This window comes from Somniosus microcephalus, chromosome 4 (genome assembly GCF_052327205.1).
Source record: "Somniosus microcephalus isolate GS21.2 chromosome 4, FLI_Smic_1.0, whole genome shotgun sequence".
Lineage (NCBI taxonomy): Eukaryota > Metazoa > Chordata > Chondrichthyes > Squaliformes > Somniosidae > Somniosus > Somniosus microcephalus.
Genome location: NC_140990.1, coordinates 318,494,207 through 318,512,240, shown reverse-complemented (window position 1 = coordinate 318,512,240; position 18,034 = coordinate 318,494,207). Strand labels below are relative to the sequence as shown.

Sequence of the window (18,034 nt, the reverse complement as noted above, 5' to 3'; positions counted from 1 at the left end):
CTGAGCCAAGGCTGACACCATGTATAAATTAAAAAGAATACCAGAGCTGGGGCACATTATAGAGATTCGCAGATTCCTGGAATATACTACAGAAGAAAACATTGATCCTGTACTTTTCACAGGGAATTAGAGAGCCTGTATACACTACAGATTACATAGGATTACATACATCGAACTTACAGCACAGAAACAGGCCATTCGGCTCAACTAGTCTGTGCTGGTGTTTATACTCCTCCACACGAGTCTCCTCCCACTCCATCTGCCTCATCCCAGCCTCTCAGCATATCTTTCTATTCCCTTTTCTCTCGTGTACTCGTCTACTTTCCTTTTGAAAGCCTCGAAGCTATTTGCCTCAACTACTTCCTGTGGTAGAATTCCACATTCTAACCACTTTCTGAGTAAAGAAATTTCTCCTTATTTCCTGAGTGGATTTATTAGTAACTATCTTGTATTTATGGGCCCTAGTTATTGGATTCTCCCACAAGTGGAAACATGCTCTCCACATCTACCCTATCTAACCCATTCATAAGTTTAAAGACCTCTATCAGGTCACCCCTAAGTCTTCTCTTTTCGAAAGAAAAACGTCGCAACATGTTCAATCTTTCTCGATAGCTGTAATCTTTTCCGATAGCTGTAATCTCCCAGTTCTGGTACCATCCTTGTAAATCTGTTTTGCGCTTTCTCCAGTGCTTCTATGTCCTTTTTATAGTATGGAGACCAGCACTGCAGATTGCAGTATAGCCTACAGCTAACAGTGTTGCAGGTGATGGTATTCTTGGTATATATTTTATTTTATAACAAAATATCATCCGTATATACAGTAGGTGATAGTACAGCCTATGTAAGAACATAGGAACAGGAGTAGGCCATTTAGCCCCTCGAGCCTGTTCCACCATTCAATGAGATCATGGCTGATCTGTGACCTAACTCCATATACCCGCCTTTGCCCCATATCCTTTAATACCTTTGGTTAACAAAAATCTATCAATCTCAGATTCAAAATTAACAATTAACTCAGTATCAATTGCCGTTTGCTGGAGAGTTCCAAAGTTCTACCGCCCTTTGCGTATCAAAGTGTTTCCTAACTTCACTCCTGAAAGGTCTGGCTCTAATTTTTAGACTACGTCGCCCTAGTCCTAGAATCCCCAACCAGCGGAAAATACTGTATATTGCCACATTATATTGTCATATTGTAGATAACTGTACAACCTGTATATACTGTAACAGGTTAGCCTGCATATAGTGTAGCTAACTGTATTGCTAATATATACCTCAGGTGATAGTTTACTTGTGGTGTCCGCCAGGGATCTGTCCTAGGCTCGTTGCTGTGCACTGTCTTTATTAATGACCTGGACAGTGGTGTTGGGAGTATGGTCAGTAAGTTTGCAGATGACACCAAAATCTGTGCAAGGGTTAAGACGGTAGAAGAGTGCAATCAAACCCAGAAAGATTCAGATGTGCTAAGGGAGTGGGCCACACATTGACAAATGGTGTTGAATTTAGATAAATGCATGTTAATAGGGCCAACACAGAATGCGCGTATCATTTGCAGGGAACAATACTGAAAGAGGCCGAGAGAGAAAAAGACCTCAGTCTTATTGTGCACAGATCACTGAAGGTTCAAGACCAATGGAGAGAAACTGTAGCTCAAGCTAGCAGGGTATTGGATTGTATTAACAGAGCCATTCCGTATAAACCAAAGGACACCATTCTGTCACAGGTCGCGTCAGACTGCATCTGGATTACTGCCCCCAAACACGGTGGGTGATATAATGGCCTTGGAAAAGGTCCAGATGAGAGCCACAAGAACGATTCCTTGTTTAAAGAAACTCAGCCACTCAGATAGTCTCAAGGATCTTGGTCGATTTACTTTACAGCAGTGTTGACTTAGAGGCGCCCTGATAGAGGTCTATAAAATAATGAAAGGATTGGATAGCGTCCCTATTGATAGGTTATTCCAGTTTGACAGATTCGGGAGGACCGGGGGACATGAGTTTAAACTGTGTAAGAGTAGGAATAGACTGGAGGTTAGGCAAATCTTCTTTCCCAGAGAGCAGTGAGCCTCTGGAATACATTGCCGGCTGGTGTGGTGGGTGCTGACTCTCTGTAGCCTTCGAGAGGGAGCTGGGCCGGTTCCTGACTGGGGCACAGATCGGGTCATTCATAGAGAAGGTCAGTGTCTTTACAGAGAACACTGGGTCCGTGTGATCTCCCGGACTGGGTAACCATCGCCTGAGGGGGGCCGGGAGAGGAATTTTCCAGAGTATTTTATTCCCCTTATTGGCCCTGGGGTTTTTTCTCTGTATTTTGCCGTTCCCAGGTGGTTACAGGTCTGTGGAGGCAGCGGGGAGGGGCAGGAGAGGGAGGAAGTGTTCAGTCACGCTGCTCCGGCCATCATGGTACGGGGCAGGCTTGATGGACCAGCTGATCTTTTCCTGCCCGTCATTTTCGTATGTTCGTATGTTTAGCCTGAATGTATTTTAAGTAACAGTATAGTTTTCATATATATCTGCTGTGAACTGTAGCAGAGCCTATATATACTGTAAGTAACAATACAGACTATGGGGAAAAAATTCAGTTGTTTGCGCCTCCCGTTAGCGCCTTAAGAGGGCACTAATGGGGCACAAAGCGACTAGCGCCCGGGCGCGGCGATGTTTGCGCCGCTCGCGAAATTAACTAGACATTTTGCGGCGGCGCTAAACACTATCGCCACGATCTCCTGCGCCGGCAGATTGTGACGTCAGTCGAGTGCGCAACGCCCCGGTAGCGCCCCGGACCAGATATTGAGTGGCGCCCCCTGCCTTACCGCCTGCCGCTAGCAACGACAGGTTGAGGGGAGCGTTATGCAGTCGGGAAGGGACTAGGGGTGCGCTATTTAAAGGCGACCGCTTCCTGCCTTTTTTGTTGGTGACATTTTTGCACCACACATTCTGAGAGAGAGAGAGAAACTTCTGGAGAGATTCAATGCTGTGTGAAGGAGTTTTGAGTACTGAGCAGCACTTTGCAGGTTAATTTTGATTTGCCCTTCCTTGTATTGATTTAGAAGAGACAATGGGAGCTGCACTCTGAGCTCTTTCCCTGGGTCTCTCCATTGTTCTTTCCAGCAGATTTGATGTACAGGTCTCTCCAGGTCAAGATTCAAGGCTGCAATGAGCAGGATGTGGATGGAGAGCAAGAACAACCCTTCCCTTTAAGATAAAAACAGAAAATGCTGGAGAAACTCAGCAGGTCAAGCAGCATCTGTGAAGAGAGAAACAGAGTTAACGTTTCAGGTCGATGACCATTCGTCAGAACTCCCCTTTAAGAACTGGCCGGCGCCAATGTGTCTGTGTTCCATTGCTGACTGACATCACATGAGCTTCGCCAGCACTCTGAGGTAGCACCTCGCTCCTTGGCCTTTGCGCCTTAAGACAGATATGAAGCGCCTGATTTAGCGCTCCAATCACCTCCAGGGGCGATAAAAGCCAAGTTTGCTGTCGGAGGTGATAATTAGCGCTAGGCACTAAACTTTGCGCACGGCCGATAATGGCGCCCCAAACGGGGCGATACCGAATTTTTCCCCCTATATATACTGTAGGTAACAATACAGCCTATATATACCGTAGGTAACAATACAGCCTATATATACTGTAAGTAACAATACAGCCTAAATATACTGTAAGTAACAGTACAGCCTATATATACCATAGGTAACAATACAGCCTATATATACTGTAAGTAACAATACAGCCTATATATACCGTAAGTAACAATACAGCCTATATATACCATAGGTAACAATACAGCCTATATATACTGTAAGTAACAATACAGCCTATATATACTGTAAGTAACAGTACAGCCTATATATACCGTAGGTAACAGTACAGCCTATATATACTGTAGGTAACAAAACAGCCTATTTATACTGTAAGTAACAATACAGCCTATATATACTGTAAGTAACAGTACAGCCTATATATACTGTAAAGTAACAATACAGCCTATATATACCGTAAGTAACAGTACAGCCTATATATACTGTAAAGTAACAATACAGCCTATATATACTGTAAGTAACAATACAGCCTATATATACTGTAAGTAAAGATACAGCCCATATATACTGTAAGTAACAATACAGCCTATATATACTGTAAGTAAAGATACAGCCTATATATACTGTAAGTAACAATACAGCCTATTCATACTGTCAGTAACAATACAGCCTATTTATACTGTAAGTAACAATACAGCCTATATATACTGTAAGTAACAGTACAGCCTATATATACTGTAAAGTAACAATACAGCCTATATATACCGTAAGTAACAGTACAGCCTATATATACTGTAAAGTAACAATACAGCCTATATATACCGTAAGTAACAGTACAGCCTATATATACTGTAAAGTAACAATACAGTCTATATATACTGTAAGTAACAATACAGACTATATATACTGTAGGTAACAATACAGCCTATATATACTGTAAGTAACAATACAGCCTATATATACTGTAAGTAAAGATACAGCCTATATATACTGTAAGTAACAATACAGCCTATATATACTGCAAGTAAAGATACAGCCTATATATACTGTAAGTAATAATACAGCCTATATACACTGTAAGTAACAATACAGCCTATATATACTGTAGGTAACAATACAGCCTATATATACTGTAAGTAACAGTACAGCCTATATATACTGTAAGTAACGATACAGCCTATATATACTGTAAGTAACGATACAGCCTATATATACTGTAAGTAATGATACAGCCTATATATACTGTAAGTAACAGTATAGCCTATATATACTGTAAGTAAAAGTACAGCCTATATATACTGTAGGTAACAATACAGCCTATATATACTATAAGTAACAGTACAGCCTATATATGCTGTAGCTAACGATACAGCCTATATATATTGTAAGTAACAATACAGGCTATATAAGCTGTAAGTAACGATACAGCCTATATATACTGTAAGTAGCAATACAGGCTATATATGCTGTAAGTAACAATACAGCCTATATATACTGTAGGTAAGAATACAGCCTATATATGCTGTAAGTAACAGTACAGCCTATATATGCCGTAGGTAATGATAAAGCCTATATATGCTGTAGGTAACAGTGCAGCCTATATATGCTGTAGGTAACGATACACCCTATATATGCTGTAGGTAACAGTGCAGCCTATATATGCCGTAGGTAACTATACAGCCTATATATAATGTAAGTAACGATACCGCCTATAGATACTGTAGGCATCGATACATCCTATATATACTGTAAGTAACGATACAGCCTATAGATACTGTAGGTAACAATACAGCCTATATATACCATAGGTAACGATACAGCCTATAGATACTGTAGGTAACGATACAGCCTATATATGCCGTAAGTAATGATACAGCCGATAGATACTGTAGGGAACGATACAGCCTATATATACCGTAGGTAACGATACAGCCTATAGATACTGTAGGTAACGATACAGCCTATATATACCGTAAGTAACGATACAGCCGATAGGTACTGTAGGGTATGATACAGCCTATATATACCGTGGGTAACGATACAGCCTATAGATATAGTAGGTAACGATACCGCCTATATATACCGTAGGTAATGATACAGCCTATAGATGCTGTAGGTAATGATACAGCCTATATATACCGTAGGTAACGATACAGCCTATATATACTGTAGGTAACGATACAGCCTATATATACCATAGGTAATGTTACAGCCTATAGATACTGTAGATAACGATACAGCCTATATATACCGTAGGTAACGACACAGCCTATAGATAATGTAGGTAACGATACAGCCTGTATATGCCGTAGGTAACGATACAGCATACAGATACTGTAGGTAATGATACAGCCTATATATGCCGTAGGTAATGATACAGCCTATAGATACTGTAGGTAACGATACAGCCTATATATGCCATAGGTAATGATACAGCCTATATATGCCATAGGTAACGATACAGCCTATCGATACTGTAGGTAACGATACAGCCTATATATACCGTAGGTAACGATACAGCCTATAGATACTGTAGGTAACGATACAGCCTATATATACAGCAGGTAATGATGCAGCCTATAGATACTGTAGGTAACAATACAGCCTCTATCTACCGTAGGTAACGGTGCAGCCTATAGATACTGTAGGTACCGATACAGCCTATATATACCGTAGGTAACGATGCAGCCTATAGATACTGTAGGTAACGGTACAGCCTATATATGCCGTAGGTAACAATGCAGCCTATAGATACTGTAAGTAACGGTACAGCCTATATATGCCGTAGGTAACAGTACAGCCTATATATGCCGTAGGTAACAGTACAGCCTATATATGTCGTAGGTAACCGCACAGCCTATATATGCCGTAGGTAACAATACAGCCTATATATGCCGTAGGTAACTGCACAGCCTATATATGCCATAGGTAACAGTACAGCCTATATATGCCCTAGGTAACAGCACAGCCTATATATGCCATGGGTAACAGTACAGCCTATATATGCCCTAACAGCACAGCCTATATATGCCGTAGGTAACAGTACAGCCTATATATGCTGTAGGTAACAGCACAGCCTATATATGCCGTAGGTAACAGTACAGCCTATATATGCCGTAGGTAACAGTACAGCCTATATATGCCGTCGGTAAGAGCACAGCCTATATATGCCGTAGGTAACAGTACAGCCTATATATGCAGTAGGTAACAGCACAGCCTATATATGCCATAAGTAACAGCACAGCCTATATATGGGGTAGGTAAGAGCACAGCCTATATGTGCCGTAGGTAAGAGCACAGCCTATATATGCCGTAGGTAAGAGCACAGCCTATATGTGCCGTAGGTAGCAGCACAGCCTATATATGCCGTAGGTAACAGCACAGCCTATATATGCCGTAGGTAAGAGCACAGCCTATATGTGCCGTAGGTAAGAGCACAGCCTATATATGCCGTAGGTAACAGCACTGCCTATATATGCCGTAGGTAGCAGCACAGCCTATATATGCCGTAGGTAGCAGTACAGTCTATATATGCCGTAGGTAGCAGTACACCCTATATATGCCGTAGGTAGCAGTACACCCTATATATGCCGTAAGTAGCAGTACAACCTATATATGCCATAGGTAACAGCACAGCCTATATATGCCGTAGGTAATCGTATAGCCTGTATATGCCGTAGGTAACTGTACAACCTTTCTATGCCGTAGGTAACTGTACAGCCTGTATAAGCCATAGGTAACCGTACAGCCTATATATGCCGTAGGTAACCGTACAGCCTGTATATGCCGTAGGTAACTGTACAGCCTATATATGCCGGAGGTAACCGTACAGCCTGTATATGCCGTAGGTAATCGTTCAGCCTGTACATGCCGTAGGTAACCGTACAGCCTGTATATGCCGTAGGTAACCGTACAGCCTATATATGCGATAGGTAGCAGTACAGCCTGTATATGCGGTAGGTAACCGTACAGCCTATATATGCGGTAGGTGGCAGTACAGCCTGTATATGCGGTAGGTAACAGTACAGCCTGTATATGCGGTAGGTAACAGTACAGCCTGTATATGCCGTAGGTAACAGTACAGCCTGTATATGCCGTAGGTAACAGTACAGCCTAGATATGCCGTAGGTAACAGTACAGCCCGTATATTCCGTAGGTAACAGTACAGCCTGCATATGCCGTAGGTAACACTACAGCCTATATATGCCGTAGGTAACAGTACAGCCTATATATGCCATAGGTAACAGTACAGCCTATATATGCCGTAGGTAACATTACAGCCTGTATATGCCGTAGGTAACAGTACAGCCTATATATGCCGTAGGTAACAGTACAGCCTATATATGCCGTAGGTAACAATACAGCCTGCATATGCCGTAGGTAACAGTACAGCCTATATATGCCGTAGGTAACAGTACAGCCTATATATGCCGTAGGTAACATTACAGCCTGTATATGCCGTAGGTAACAGTACAGCCTATATATGCCGTAGGTAACAGTACAGCCTGTATATGCCGTAGGTAACAATACAGCCTATATATGCCGTAGGCAACAGTACAGCCTATATATGCCGTAGGTAACAGTACAGCCTATATATGCCGTAGGTAACAATACAGCCTGCATATGCCGTAGGTAACAGTACAGCCTATATATGCCGTAGGTAACAGTACAGCCTATATATGCCATAGATAACAGTACAGCCTATATATGCCGTAGGTAACAGTACAGCCTATATATGCCGTAGGTAACATTACAGCCTGTGTATGCCGTAGGTAACAATACAGCCTATATATGCCGTAGGCAACAGTACAGCCTATATATGCCGTAGGTAACAGTACAGCCTATATATGCCGTAGGTAACAGTACAGCCTGCGTATGCCGTAGGTAACAGTACAGCCTATATATGCCGTAGGTAACAGTACAACCTATATGTGCACCGTAGGTAACAGCACAGCCTATATATACTGTAAGTAAAACGATACCCTGTAGGTAACAGTATAGCCTGTATGAAAGGAAAACATTATTTAGCATCTTAGGAAAAGAAAGAAAGACTTCCATTCATATAGCACCTTTCACAACCACCGGACGTCTCAAAGCACTTTTTGTCAATGAAGTACTTTTTGAAGTGTAGTCTCTGTTGTAATGTGGGAAATGCAGCAGCCAATTTGCGCACAGCAAGCTCCCACAAAAAGCAATGTGATAATGAGCAGATAATCTGTTTTTGGTGATGTTGGGTGAGGGATAAATATTGGCCCAGGACAACTCCCCTGCTCTTCTTCGAAATAGTGCCATGGGATCTTTTACGTCCATGTGAGAGGGGCAGACGGGGCCTCAGTTTAACGTCTCATCCGAAAGACGGCACCTCCAACAGTGCAGCGCTCCCTCAGCACTGTACTGGAGTGTCAGCCTAGATGTTTGTGCTCAAGTCCCTGAAGTGGACTCAGAGGCGAGTGTGCTACCCACTGAGCCACGGCTGACACATCTTTCACAACCTCAGGACATCCCAACTGGTTTATTGTGTCATCTGAAGGAGAAGGGGTTGGGTGCGGGGTTGGGGGCAAAGAAAGGGGCTTTAAAATTAGGCGGCGCAAAAATTCAGATGGGTGCTTTAAGAAAATTCAGTCGAAATATTATAGAGAATCAAGAACTGGTAATCATTTTAATAAGAACATAAGAAGTAGGAGCAGGAGTAGGCCATACGGCCCCTCGGGCCTGCTCCGCCATTCAATAGGATCATGGCTGATCCGAATCTAGACTCACGTCCACTTCCCTGCCCTCTCCCCGTAACCCCTAATTCCCTTATCTGCTAGGAAACTCTATCTCCATTTTAAATTTATTTAATGTTGCAGCTTCCACAGCTCTCTGGGGTAGCAAATTCCATAGATTTACTACCCTCTGAGTGAAGTAGTTTCTCCTCATCTCAGTTTTGAAAGGGCAGCCCCTTATTCTTAGATTATGCCCCCTAGTTCTAGTCTCACCCATCAGTGGAAACATCCTCCCCGCATCCACCCGATCAAGCCCCCTCACAATCTTATATGTTTCGATAAGATCGCCTCTCATTCTTCTGAACTCCAATGAGTAGAGTCCCAACCTACTCAACCTTTCCTCATACGTCAACCCCCTCATCTCCGGAATCAACCGAGTGAACCTTCTCTGAACCGCCTCGAGAGCAAGTATATCTTTTCTTAAATATGGAAACCAAAACTGCACGCAGTATTCCAGGTGTGGCCTCACCAATACCCTATATAACTGCAGCAAGACTTCCCTGTTTTTATACTCCATCCCCCTTGCAATAAAAGCCAAGATTCCATTGGCCTTCCTGATCACCTGCTGCACCTGCATACTAACTTTTTGTGTTTCATGCACCAGGACCCCCAGATCCCTTTGTACTGTAGCACTTTGCAGTTTCTCTCCATTTAGATAATAACTTGCTCTTTGATTTTTTCTGCCAAAGTGCATAACCTCACACTTTTCAACATTATATTGCATCTGCCAAATCTCAGCCCACTCACTTAGCCTGTCTATGTCCTTTTAAATGAATCCTTCAAATCTCTCTTCATAAATTGAGATTGCGGACAATTTCTAAATTGAATTATCTGTGGAATCTACAACGAATGGAGTGTGAAGTAAAGTGTCTGTTATGACGAGAATTCAATGCCTACAGGCGCCTAGAACCAGACTAAATGCACCTTAGAATCCTGAAGGAAATGAGAGAGGAATTAAGTGACGCTCTGGTTAATATTCTTAAGAGCTCGATGGGACTTGGAAGGTAGTGAGTGCAGTCGGAGTCGCGTTTAGAATTATTGGGGCCCTGGGTACCCCCTCACTCAGGGCGTCAAACTCTCCCCACCCCCCCAATCCATTAAATCACCAACATGTAGCTCGTAAAATGTTTACACATTGCATTAATAATAAAAGGAACTTGCATTTGTGTAGCACCTTTCACAAACTCAAGATGTCCCAAAGCAGTTCAGAGGCAATGAAGTACTTTTGAAGTGTTGTCACTGTTGTAACGTAGAAAACATTACAAATCATGATCACAATATAACACGCTTATATATGTACGACCCAGTCTAGTGGTTGTATGCAGCTTATTTCTGCGTTATGGCCATATTTGGATGGAGCCCTGGGGCAGGCCCTATACGCCCGTGTGTCAATTTTCCTCTGAATCTGATCCCAATATTCAAACATGGAGCATGGCATCTGCCTTAGGCTTCTAGTCCAGTTTGTTTAACATCCATAACGGGAGGGAATATGCTTGACAGCATTTTACTGGAACCCAGGACCTGGACCCTATCACTGCGTATCTAACGAGCGAAGAGACCACGAGAAGGAGCCTGCATGAAACAATGGGTCACGCCTCACAAATCCGCTGGAATTCTCTCAGGCAGTTACACTAAAGCAGATAAGGTCTTTTCAGCGGTTATCATTTTCAGAAGTTGTTTGATTAAGCTCTGCATCTAAGTGAGATTAAAAGGCGCTCAGAATTAAAGGCAAGATAATTCATGGGACTGGAAAACTGGTCTAGGGACAGGATGGAGGCAGCGCTGATCGACTGGCCAAGATCAGTCAGGGGAACTGGAACCACGGGTAAAGGCTTCAGTGAGACACTGGGGCAACCCTGGGATTTGAAGCAGGAGGAGAGGGGACGTAACCATACCAACGAATGTGGGGGAGCACACAGGTTCCCCCTCAGTCCCCTTCCACACAGGCGAGAAGGCCGGCCAAAACTCCACGGGCGAGAAGTTTCTATTCTGGGATCTGTTCTATTTTTATGGATAATCAATTTGAAGGAAAATATTTATTTCTATCATCCATCCGACCATCCGTCTGTCTGTCTGTCTGTCTGCCTGTCTGTCTGTCTGTCTATCTATCTATCGCCATCTATTGATCTTTTGACATCTGTGGTTGATATATAAATACAGTGCTAGATAGATAGTTAGAGAGATAGAGAGATAGATAGAGAGATAGATAGAGAGATAGATAGATAGATATAGATAGTTAGAGAGATAGAGAGATAGATAGATAGATAGATAGATAGTAGATAGATAGATAGAGATAAATAGGAAAAGAAAGACTTGCATTTCTATAGCGCCTTTCACGACCACCGGACATCCCAAAGCGCTTTACAGCCAATGAAGTAGCTTTTTTTTTGAAGTGTGCTCACTGTTGTAATGTAGGAAACGCGGCAGCTAATTTGCACACAGCAAGCTCCCACAAACGACAATGAGATAATGACCAGATAATCTGCTTTTTAACAATGTTGGCCAGGGGAAGAAGTGCTCTTCTTCTAAATAGTGCCGTGGGATCTTTTACGTCAACCTGAGAGAGCAGACGGGGCCTCGGTTTAACGTCTCTTCTGAAAGACGGCCCCTCCGACAGTGCAGCGCTCCCTCAGCGCTGCACTGGCAGTGTCAGCCTGGACTTTGTGCTCAAGTCCCTGGAGCAGGACTTGAACCAACAGGCCTTCTAACTCCGAGGCGAGAGCTCTACCCAACTGAGCCAAGGCTGACACCGTTACTGAGAGGCTGCTGAGGGGCACAGACACTGTGGCTGCAGGCAATGTTATTGAACCTAAACTGTGATCAGAGAACCAGAGAATGCAACTGTAAAAATTAACAAAACTTAGAATGAGACTATATATCCTTCCCACATAAATGTGAAGCAGAAGGAAGGACAGATCGCTGATTAAGGACAGGATTGATGGGTATAAGAGTTGACAGAAATGATCAAACACGGTGTGGAACATGATGGAGCCGTGGTAATGTCATGTGTGGAATGTGGCTGGTCAGCATTGAATAATGTAGGTTGTTAATGTTAGATTAATATCTTGGGACTTTTGCTGGATTACCTTCAGGGCCCAGGGAGTACGTTCATATACCTGTAGCTTTATTCTCATTGGAAAGTTTCGCTGCAGCACAGTCACCTTCCCTTTAGGGTATTATATAATGAGCAGAGTCCACAACAGTGCAGGGTCTGTCGGAGCAATGGGATCAGTAGAACAAGCAGTCTTACCTCCTTTCGTACCTACTTCTTCATGTGTTGCTATTGTAGGCCGTAGTCTCCCCTGCATTTATTACAGTGCCCTATAGCACGCCTGGTAGGGTCATCTTCACCCTCACTGCCTGGGCAGTAATCCGGCGGAGTGGGTCTCCTGCCCGATCCGCTCCAACAGATTCCCATCCATTGATCTCAACACGGGTTCCACAATGAGCGAGCAATGAAAACGATGGATAGGGCAGATGTAGAGAAGATGTTTCCACTTGCGGGTGAGACCAGAACCAGGGGCCACAGATATAAGATAGTCACTAATAAATCCAATGGGGAATTCAGGAGAAACTTCTTTACCCAGAGAGTGGTGAGAACGTGGAACTCACTACCACAGGGAGTGGTTGAGGCGAATAGCAGAGATGCATATAAGGGGAAGCTGGATGAGTAAATGAGTGGGAAAGAAAAGAAAGACTTGCATTTATATAGCGCCATTCACGACCACCGGACGTCCCAAAGCGCTTTACAGCCAATGAAGTACTTTTTGCAGTGTAGTCACTGTTGTAATGTAGGAAACGTGGCAGCCAATTTGCACACAGCAAGCTCCCACAAACAGCAATGTGATAATGACCAGATAATCTGTTTTTGTTATGTTGATTGAGGGATAAATATTGTTCAGGACACCAGGGAGAGTTCCCCTGTTCCTCTTCGAAATAGGTTATGCTGATCGGGTGAGATGAAGAGGTTGGGGGAGGAGGCTCGTGTGGAGCATAAACACCGACATGCATTTACTGGGCTGAATGGCCTGTTTCTCTGCTGTAAATTTTTGTAATACTTTGCAATCTGTTCCACCAGATTACCATCCATTCAATGAAGGTGTAAGGTACACATGCCACACACCCCCACCAGCCCCCCCCCCCCGCTCCGCCCCCCCAAACCCCTGGCACATTTGATATAGGAAAGAAGACCTGGTGTATGATAGAATCATACTGCACAGAAGGAGGCCATTCAGCCCATCATATCTGTGCTGGATTGAGCCCAGCTCTCCCTATATATTATAGGAAAATACAGTCACTAATGAAAGAAAAGAAAGACTTGCATTTCTATAGCGCCTTTTACGACCACCGGACATCCCAAAGGGCTTTACAGCCAATGAAGTACTTTTTGAAGTGTAGTCACTGTTGTAATGTAGGAAACGCGGCAGCCAATTCGCACACAGCAAGCTCCCACAAACAGCAATGTGATAATAACCAGATCATCTGTTTTTGTTATGTTGATTGAGGGTTAACTATTGGCCAGGACACCGGGGATAACTCCCCTGCTCTTCTTCGAAATAGTGGCTGTGGGATCTTTTATGTCCACCTGAGAGAGCAGACGGGGCCTCAGTTTAACATCTCATCTGAAAGACGGCACCTCCGACAGTGCAGCGCTCCCTCAGTACTGCACTGGGAGTGTCAGCCTAGATTTTTGTGTTGAAGACTCTGAAGTGGGACTGTGAACCCACAACCTCTTGACTCAGAAGGTGAAGGTGCTGCCCACAGAGCCATATCTGTCCCAACCTCTATAAATGTAACAGAGAACACCGCAGCCTCTTTGTAAAGAAGAAATGTACTATTTTGTTACCACGTTACGCAGGAAATATTTTCCCCGTGTGTTTCCCTGGCCTATGCTGAGTCAACTGATCTCAGTCTGGTGGCAGTTAAGAATGCTATGATTGGCGGAGATGACTTGCCTAAACCCTGAACCATCAGCGGGTGACTGAGTGGGTGAGTGACCTGCTCCCAGTGCTGCTCTGAAACACTGATAGGAGGCATGTGGGAGGGCCACTCCGGGAACAGTTAGCTTTCTTCTTTCGTAGGAACGTGAGGAGGCCATTCAGCCCCTCGAGCCTGTTCCGCCATTCAGTGCAATCATGGCTGATCTGCAACCTAACTCCATCTACCCGCCTTTGCCCCATATCCCTTCATACCTTTGGTTGACAAAAATCTATCAATCCCAGATTTAAAATTAACAAATGTCCCAGCATCAACTGCCATTTCTGGAAGGGAGTTCCAAATTTTTACCACCCTCTGTGTGTAGAAGTGTTTCCTAATTACAGTCTGAAAGATCTGGCACTAATTTTTAGACTATGTCCCCTAGTCCTAGACTCCCCAACCAGCAGTAGTGGTTTCTCTCTCTCTACCCTATCAGTTCTCCTCAGTATCTTGAAAACTTTGATCAAATCACCCCTTAACCTTCTAAATTCTAGGGAATACAACCCTAGTTTGTATAATAGCAAAATACCGCAGATGCTGGAAATCCGAAATAACAAGGGAAAATGCTGGAAATACTCAGCAGGCCAGGCAAGATCCGTGGAGAGAAAATAGAGTCAGCGTTTCGAGTGAAAACCCTTTGCCAAGACTAAAGAAGCACAGGAAATGAAATAGATTAAGAGGCCAGGCTGGGAGAGAAGAGACATTAAGAGGTATTCAAAGCGAGACGAGATGGTGATAGGACTAGTGGAGACAAAAGGCGGCTCTAGATTAGGTGTGAAATGCGCTGGCAGAATGGGAGACAGCTGCCATGTGGGAGAGAGAGAAAAAAAGGAAAGAAAGGGGGGGAGAAAGGCCAAAACAAAGGTGTGGATAAAAAATATAAGTAAAAATGTAATAGGGGCCGAGATTATGATCTGAAATTGTTGAACTCGATATTGAGTCCGGAAGGCTGTAAAGTGCCTAATCGGAAGATGAGGTGCTGTTCCTCGTAATTTAACCGCTGGAGACCGGATATCATTCTGGTAAACCTACGCTGCACTCCCTCCAAGGCCAATATATCCCTCTTATGGCGTGGTGCCCAGAACTGCTCACAGTCCTCCAGGTGTGGTCTAACCAAGGCTTCGTCTATCTGTAGCAACAACAAGCCTGGAATCAGGGACTAGGCTTTGCACCCACATCTCACTACTCTGTGGCACTGTGCATTGGCACTGCGGCAGTGAGTCACTATGACGGCATCTCCTGTCCCTAGGCAACACAAAGTCGAGCGTCACCCAACGAGGAGCAAGCTTGGCCTGAAAACTCACCAGCCGTCCCGCCTCGTTGTTGTGCAGGTCTACCAGCGTCCGGATGTCGCTCTTGCCTTTCTTCCTCCTGGCGTCCATGAACTGCTTGGACTTCTCGTACCCGAAGTCCACGTCGTCGCCGCATCCGCCCCACTCCCAGGCCGTGCCCTCGGCCCCGGCTCCCGCGCCGGGCAGAGGCGGGGATCGGCTCCTGGACCTGTCGCAGCCGCACTGCAGCAGCTCGCCCATGCTGCACGCCTGGGTTACGGCATGCGTCACGCCGGCCGAGGTAATGGCGTACACGAAGGCCGTCTCCCGGATATCTGTGTGGGGGTTGGGGGGGGTGTAGGAACAAACAGAGCGTAAAGGGTTACTAAATCCAACAACAGCTTGCATTGATATAGCGCCCTTAACCTGGTAATAACATCCTAAGGCGTGTCACAGGAGCATAATCAGACAAAATTTGACAGCGAGCCACATGAGGAGATATTAGGAGAGGTGACCAAACACCTAAAACAGCTAATCTGGTTATTTACAAAAGCAAAATACCGCGGATGCTGGAAATCTGAAATAGAAACAGGAAATGCTGGAAAAACAGAGTCAACGTTTCAGTTCGATGTTCTGATGAAGGGTCACAGACCGGAAACGTTAACGCTGTCTCTCTCTCTCACTCTCTCTCCACAGATGCTGCCTGACCTGCTGAGTACTTCCAGCATTTTCTGTTTTTGTACCTGGTCATTTATCTCACTGCTGTTTGTGGGAGCTTGCTGTGCGCAAATTGGCAGCCGTGTTTCCGACACTACAACAGTGACACACTGTGCTTCAAAAAACGACTACATTGGCTGTAAAGCGATTTGGGACGTCCCGACTTCGTGAAAGGCGCTATAGAAATGCAAGTCTTTCCTTCGAGTCTTTCAACAACAAGAGCCTGTATTTATATAGCGCCTTTAACGTAGTAAAACGTTCCAAGGTGCTTCACAGGAGTATTAAGAGACAAAAAAAATTGACACCGAGCTACATAAGGGGAAATTAAGGCAGGTGACCAAAAGCTTGGTCAAAGAGGTAGGTTTTAAGGAGTGTCTTAAAGGAGGAAAGAGAGGTAGCAAGGCAGAGAGGTTTAGGCAGGGAATTCCAGAGCTTAGGGCCCAGGCAACAGAAGGCACGGGCACCAATGGTTGAGCGATTATAATCAGGGATGCTCAAGAGGGCAGAATTAGAGGAGCGCAGAGATCTCGGAGGATTGTAGGGCTGGAGGCTACAGAGATAGGGAGGGGCGAGGCCATGGAGGGATTTGAAAACAAGGATGAGAATGTTGAAATCGAGGCGCTGTTTAACCAGGAAGCCAGTGTAGGTCAGCGAGCACAGGGGTGATGGGTGAACGGGACTTGGTTCGAGTTAGGACACGGGCAGCCGAGTTTTGGATGACCTCAAGTTTACGTAGGGTGGAATGTGGGAGGCAACCAGGAGAGCATTGGAATAGCCAAGTCTCGAGGTAACAAAGGCATGGATGAGGGTTTCAGCAGCGGATGAGCTGAGGCAGGGGCGGAGATGGGCAAGGTTACGGAGGTGGAAATAGGTGTTCTTAATTATTATGCTTATATAAAGCAGAAAGCTGCGTCACCGGCATGAATGGGCGGGCTCAGCACAGTGCCCCACAAATGATTCAAGCAGCTCTTTGCCGAGCAGGATTTCTATTTCTATCTGCAGCCTCTGGGCTCCTCAGCGAAAACCACCTTGTTTGATGCGTATTTGCATCTACACTAATTATAACAACAACTTGTATTTATATAGCGCCTTTAACGTAGTAAAACGTCCCATGGTGCTTCACAGCAGCGTAATCGGGCAAAGTCTGACACCTAGCTACCTCAGGAGATATTAGGAGAGGTGACCAAAAGGTTTTAAGGCGCGTCTTAAAGGAGGAGAGAGAGCTAGAGAGGTGAAGTGGTTTAGGAAGGGAATTCCAGAGCTTGGGGTCCAGGCGGCTGAAGGCACGGCCGCCAATGTTGGAGCGAAGAAACTCGGGGATGCGCAAGAGGCCGGAATCGGAGGAATGCAGAGTTCTTGATGGGTTGTGGGGCTGGAGGAGGTTACAGAGATAGTGGTGGTGGGGGGGGGGAGGAGAGGCCATGGAGGGATTGGAAAACAAGGATGAGAATTTAGTTACTTTACAGTGCTGCTGTCGGAGCCATGACTGTAGATGGGAGCAGTGCTGTGAAAGTAAATGCATCAGAGGAGGGGTGCAGAGAGAGTGACTGTCTCCCAGGGTTACTCACACATAGTGGGGCCATAAACCATGCAGCTTACATCCCAAAGGCATAGCATATCGGAGACACCATTCCTCTCCATGGAAAGTGAACATACCCTACATAGAGTCTACGGCACAGAAACAGGCCATTCGACCCAACTAATCTCTGCCGGTGTTTATGCTCCACATGAGCTTCCTCCCACTCTAATTCCCTTTTCCCACCCAG

At 44.8% G+C, this 18,034-nt stretch overlaps 1 protein-coding gene across 1 annotated transcript in view; it reads right to left on the bottom strand.

The window, feature by feature from the left end:
• LOC147120647 (protein Wnt-6-like) overlaps window positions 1-18,034 on the bottom strand; it is a 109,227-nt gene that overhangs the window by 10,879 nt on the left and 80,314 nt on the right. Inside the window, exon 3 of the mRNA XM_085986810.1 lies at window positions 15,585-15,886. Coding sequence (XP_085842936.1) covers window positions 15,585-15,886 — 302 coding nt within the window. The remainder of the gene's footprint in view (window positions 1-15,584; window positions 15,887-18,034) is intronic.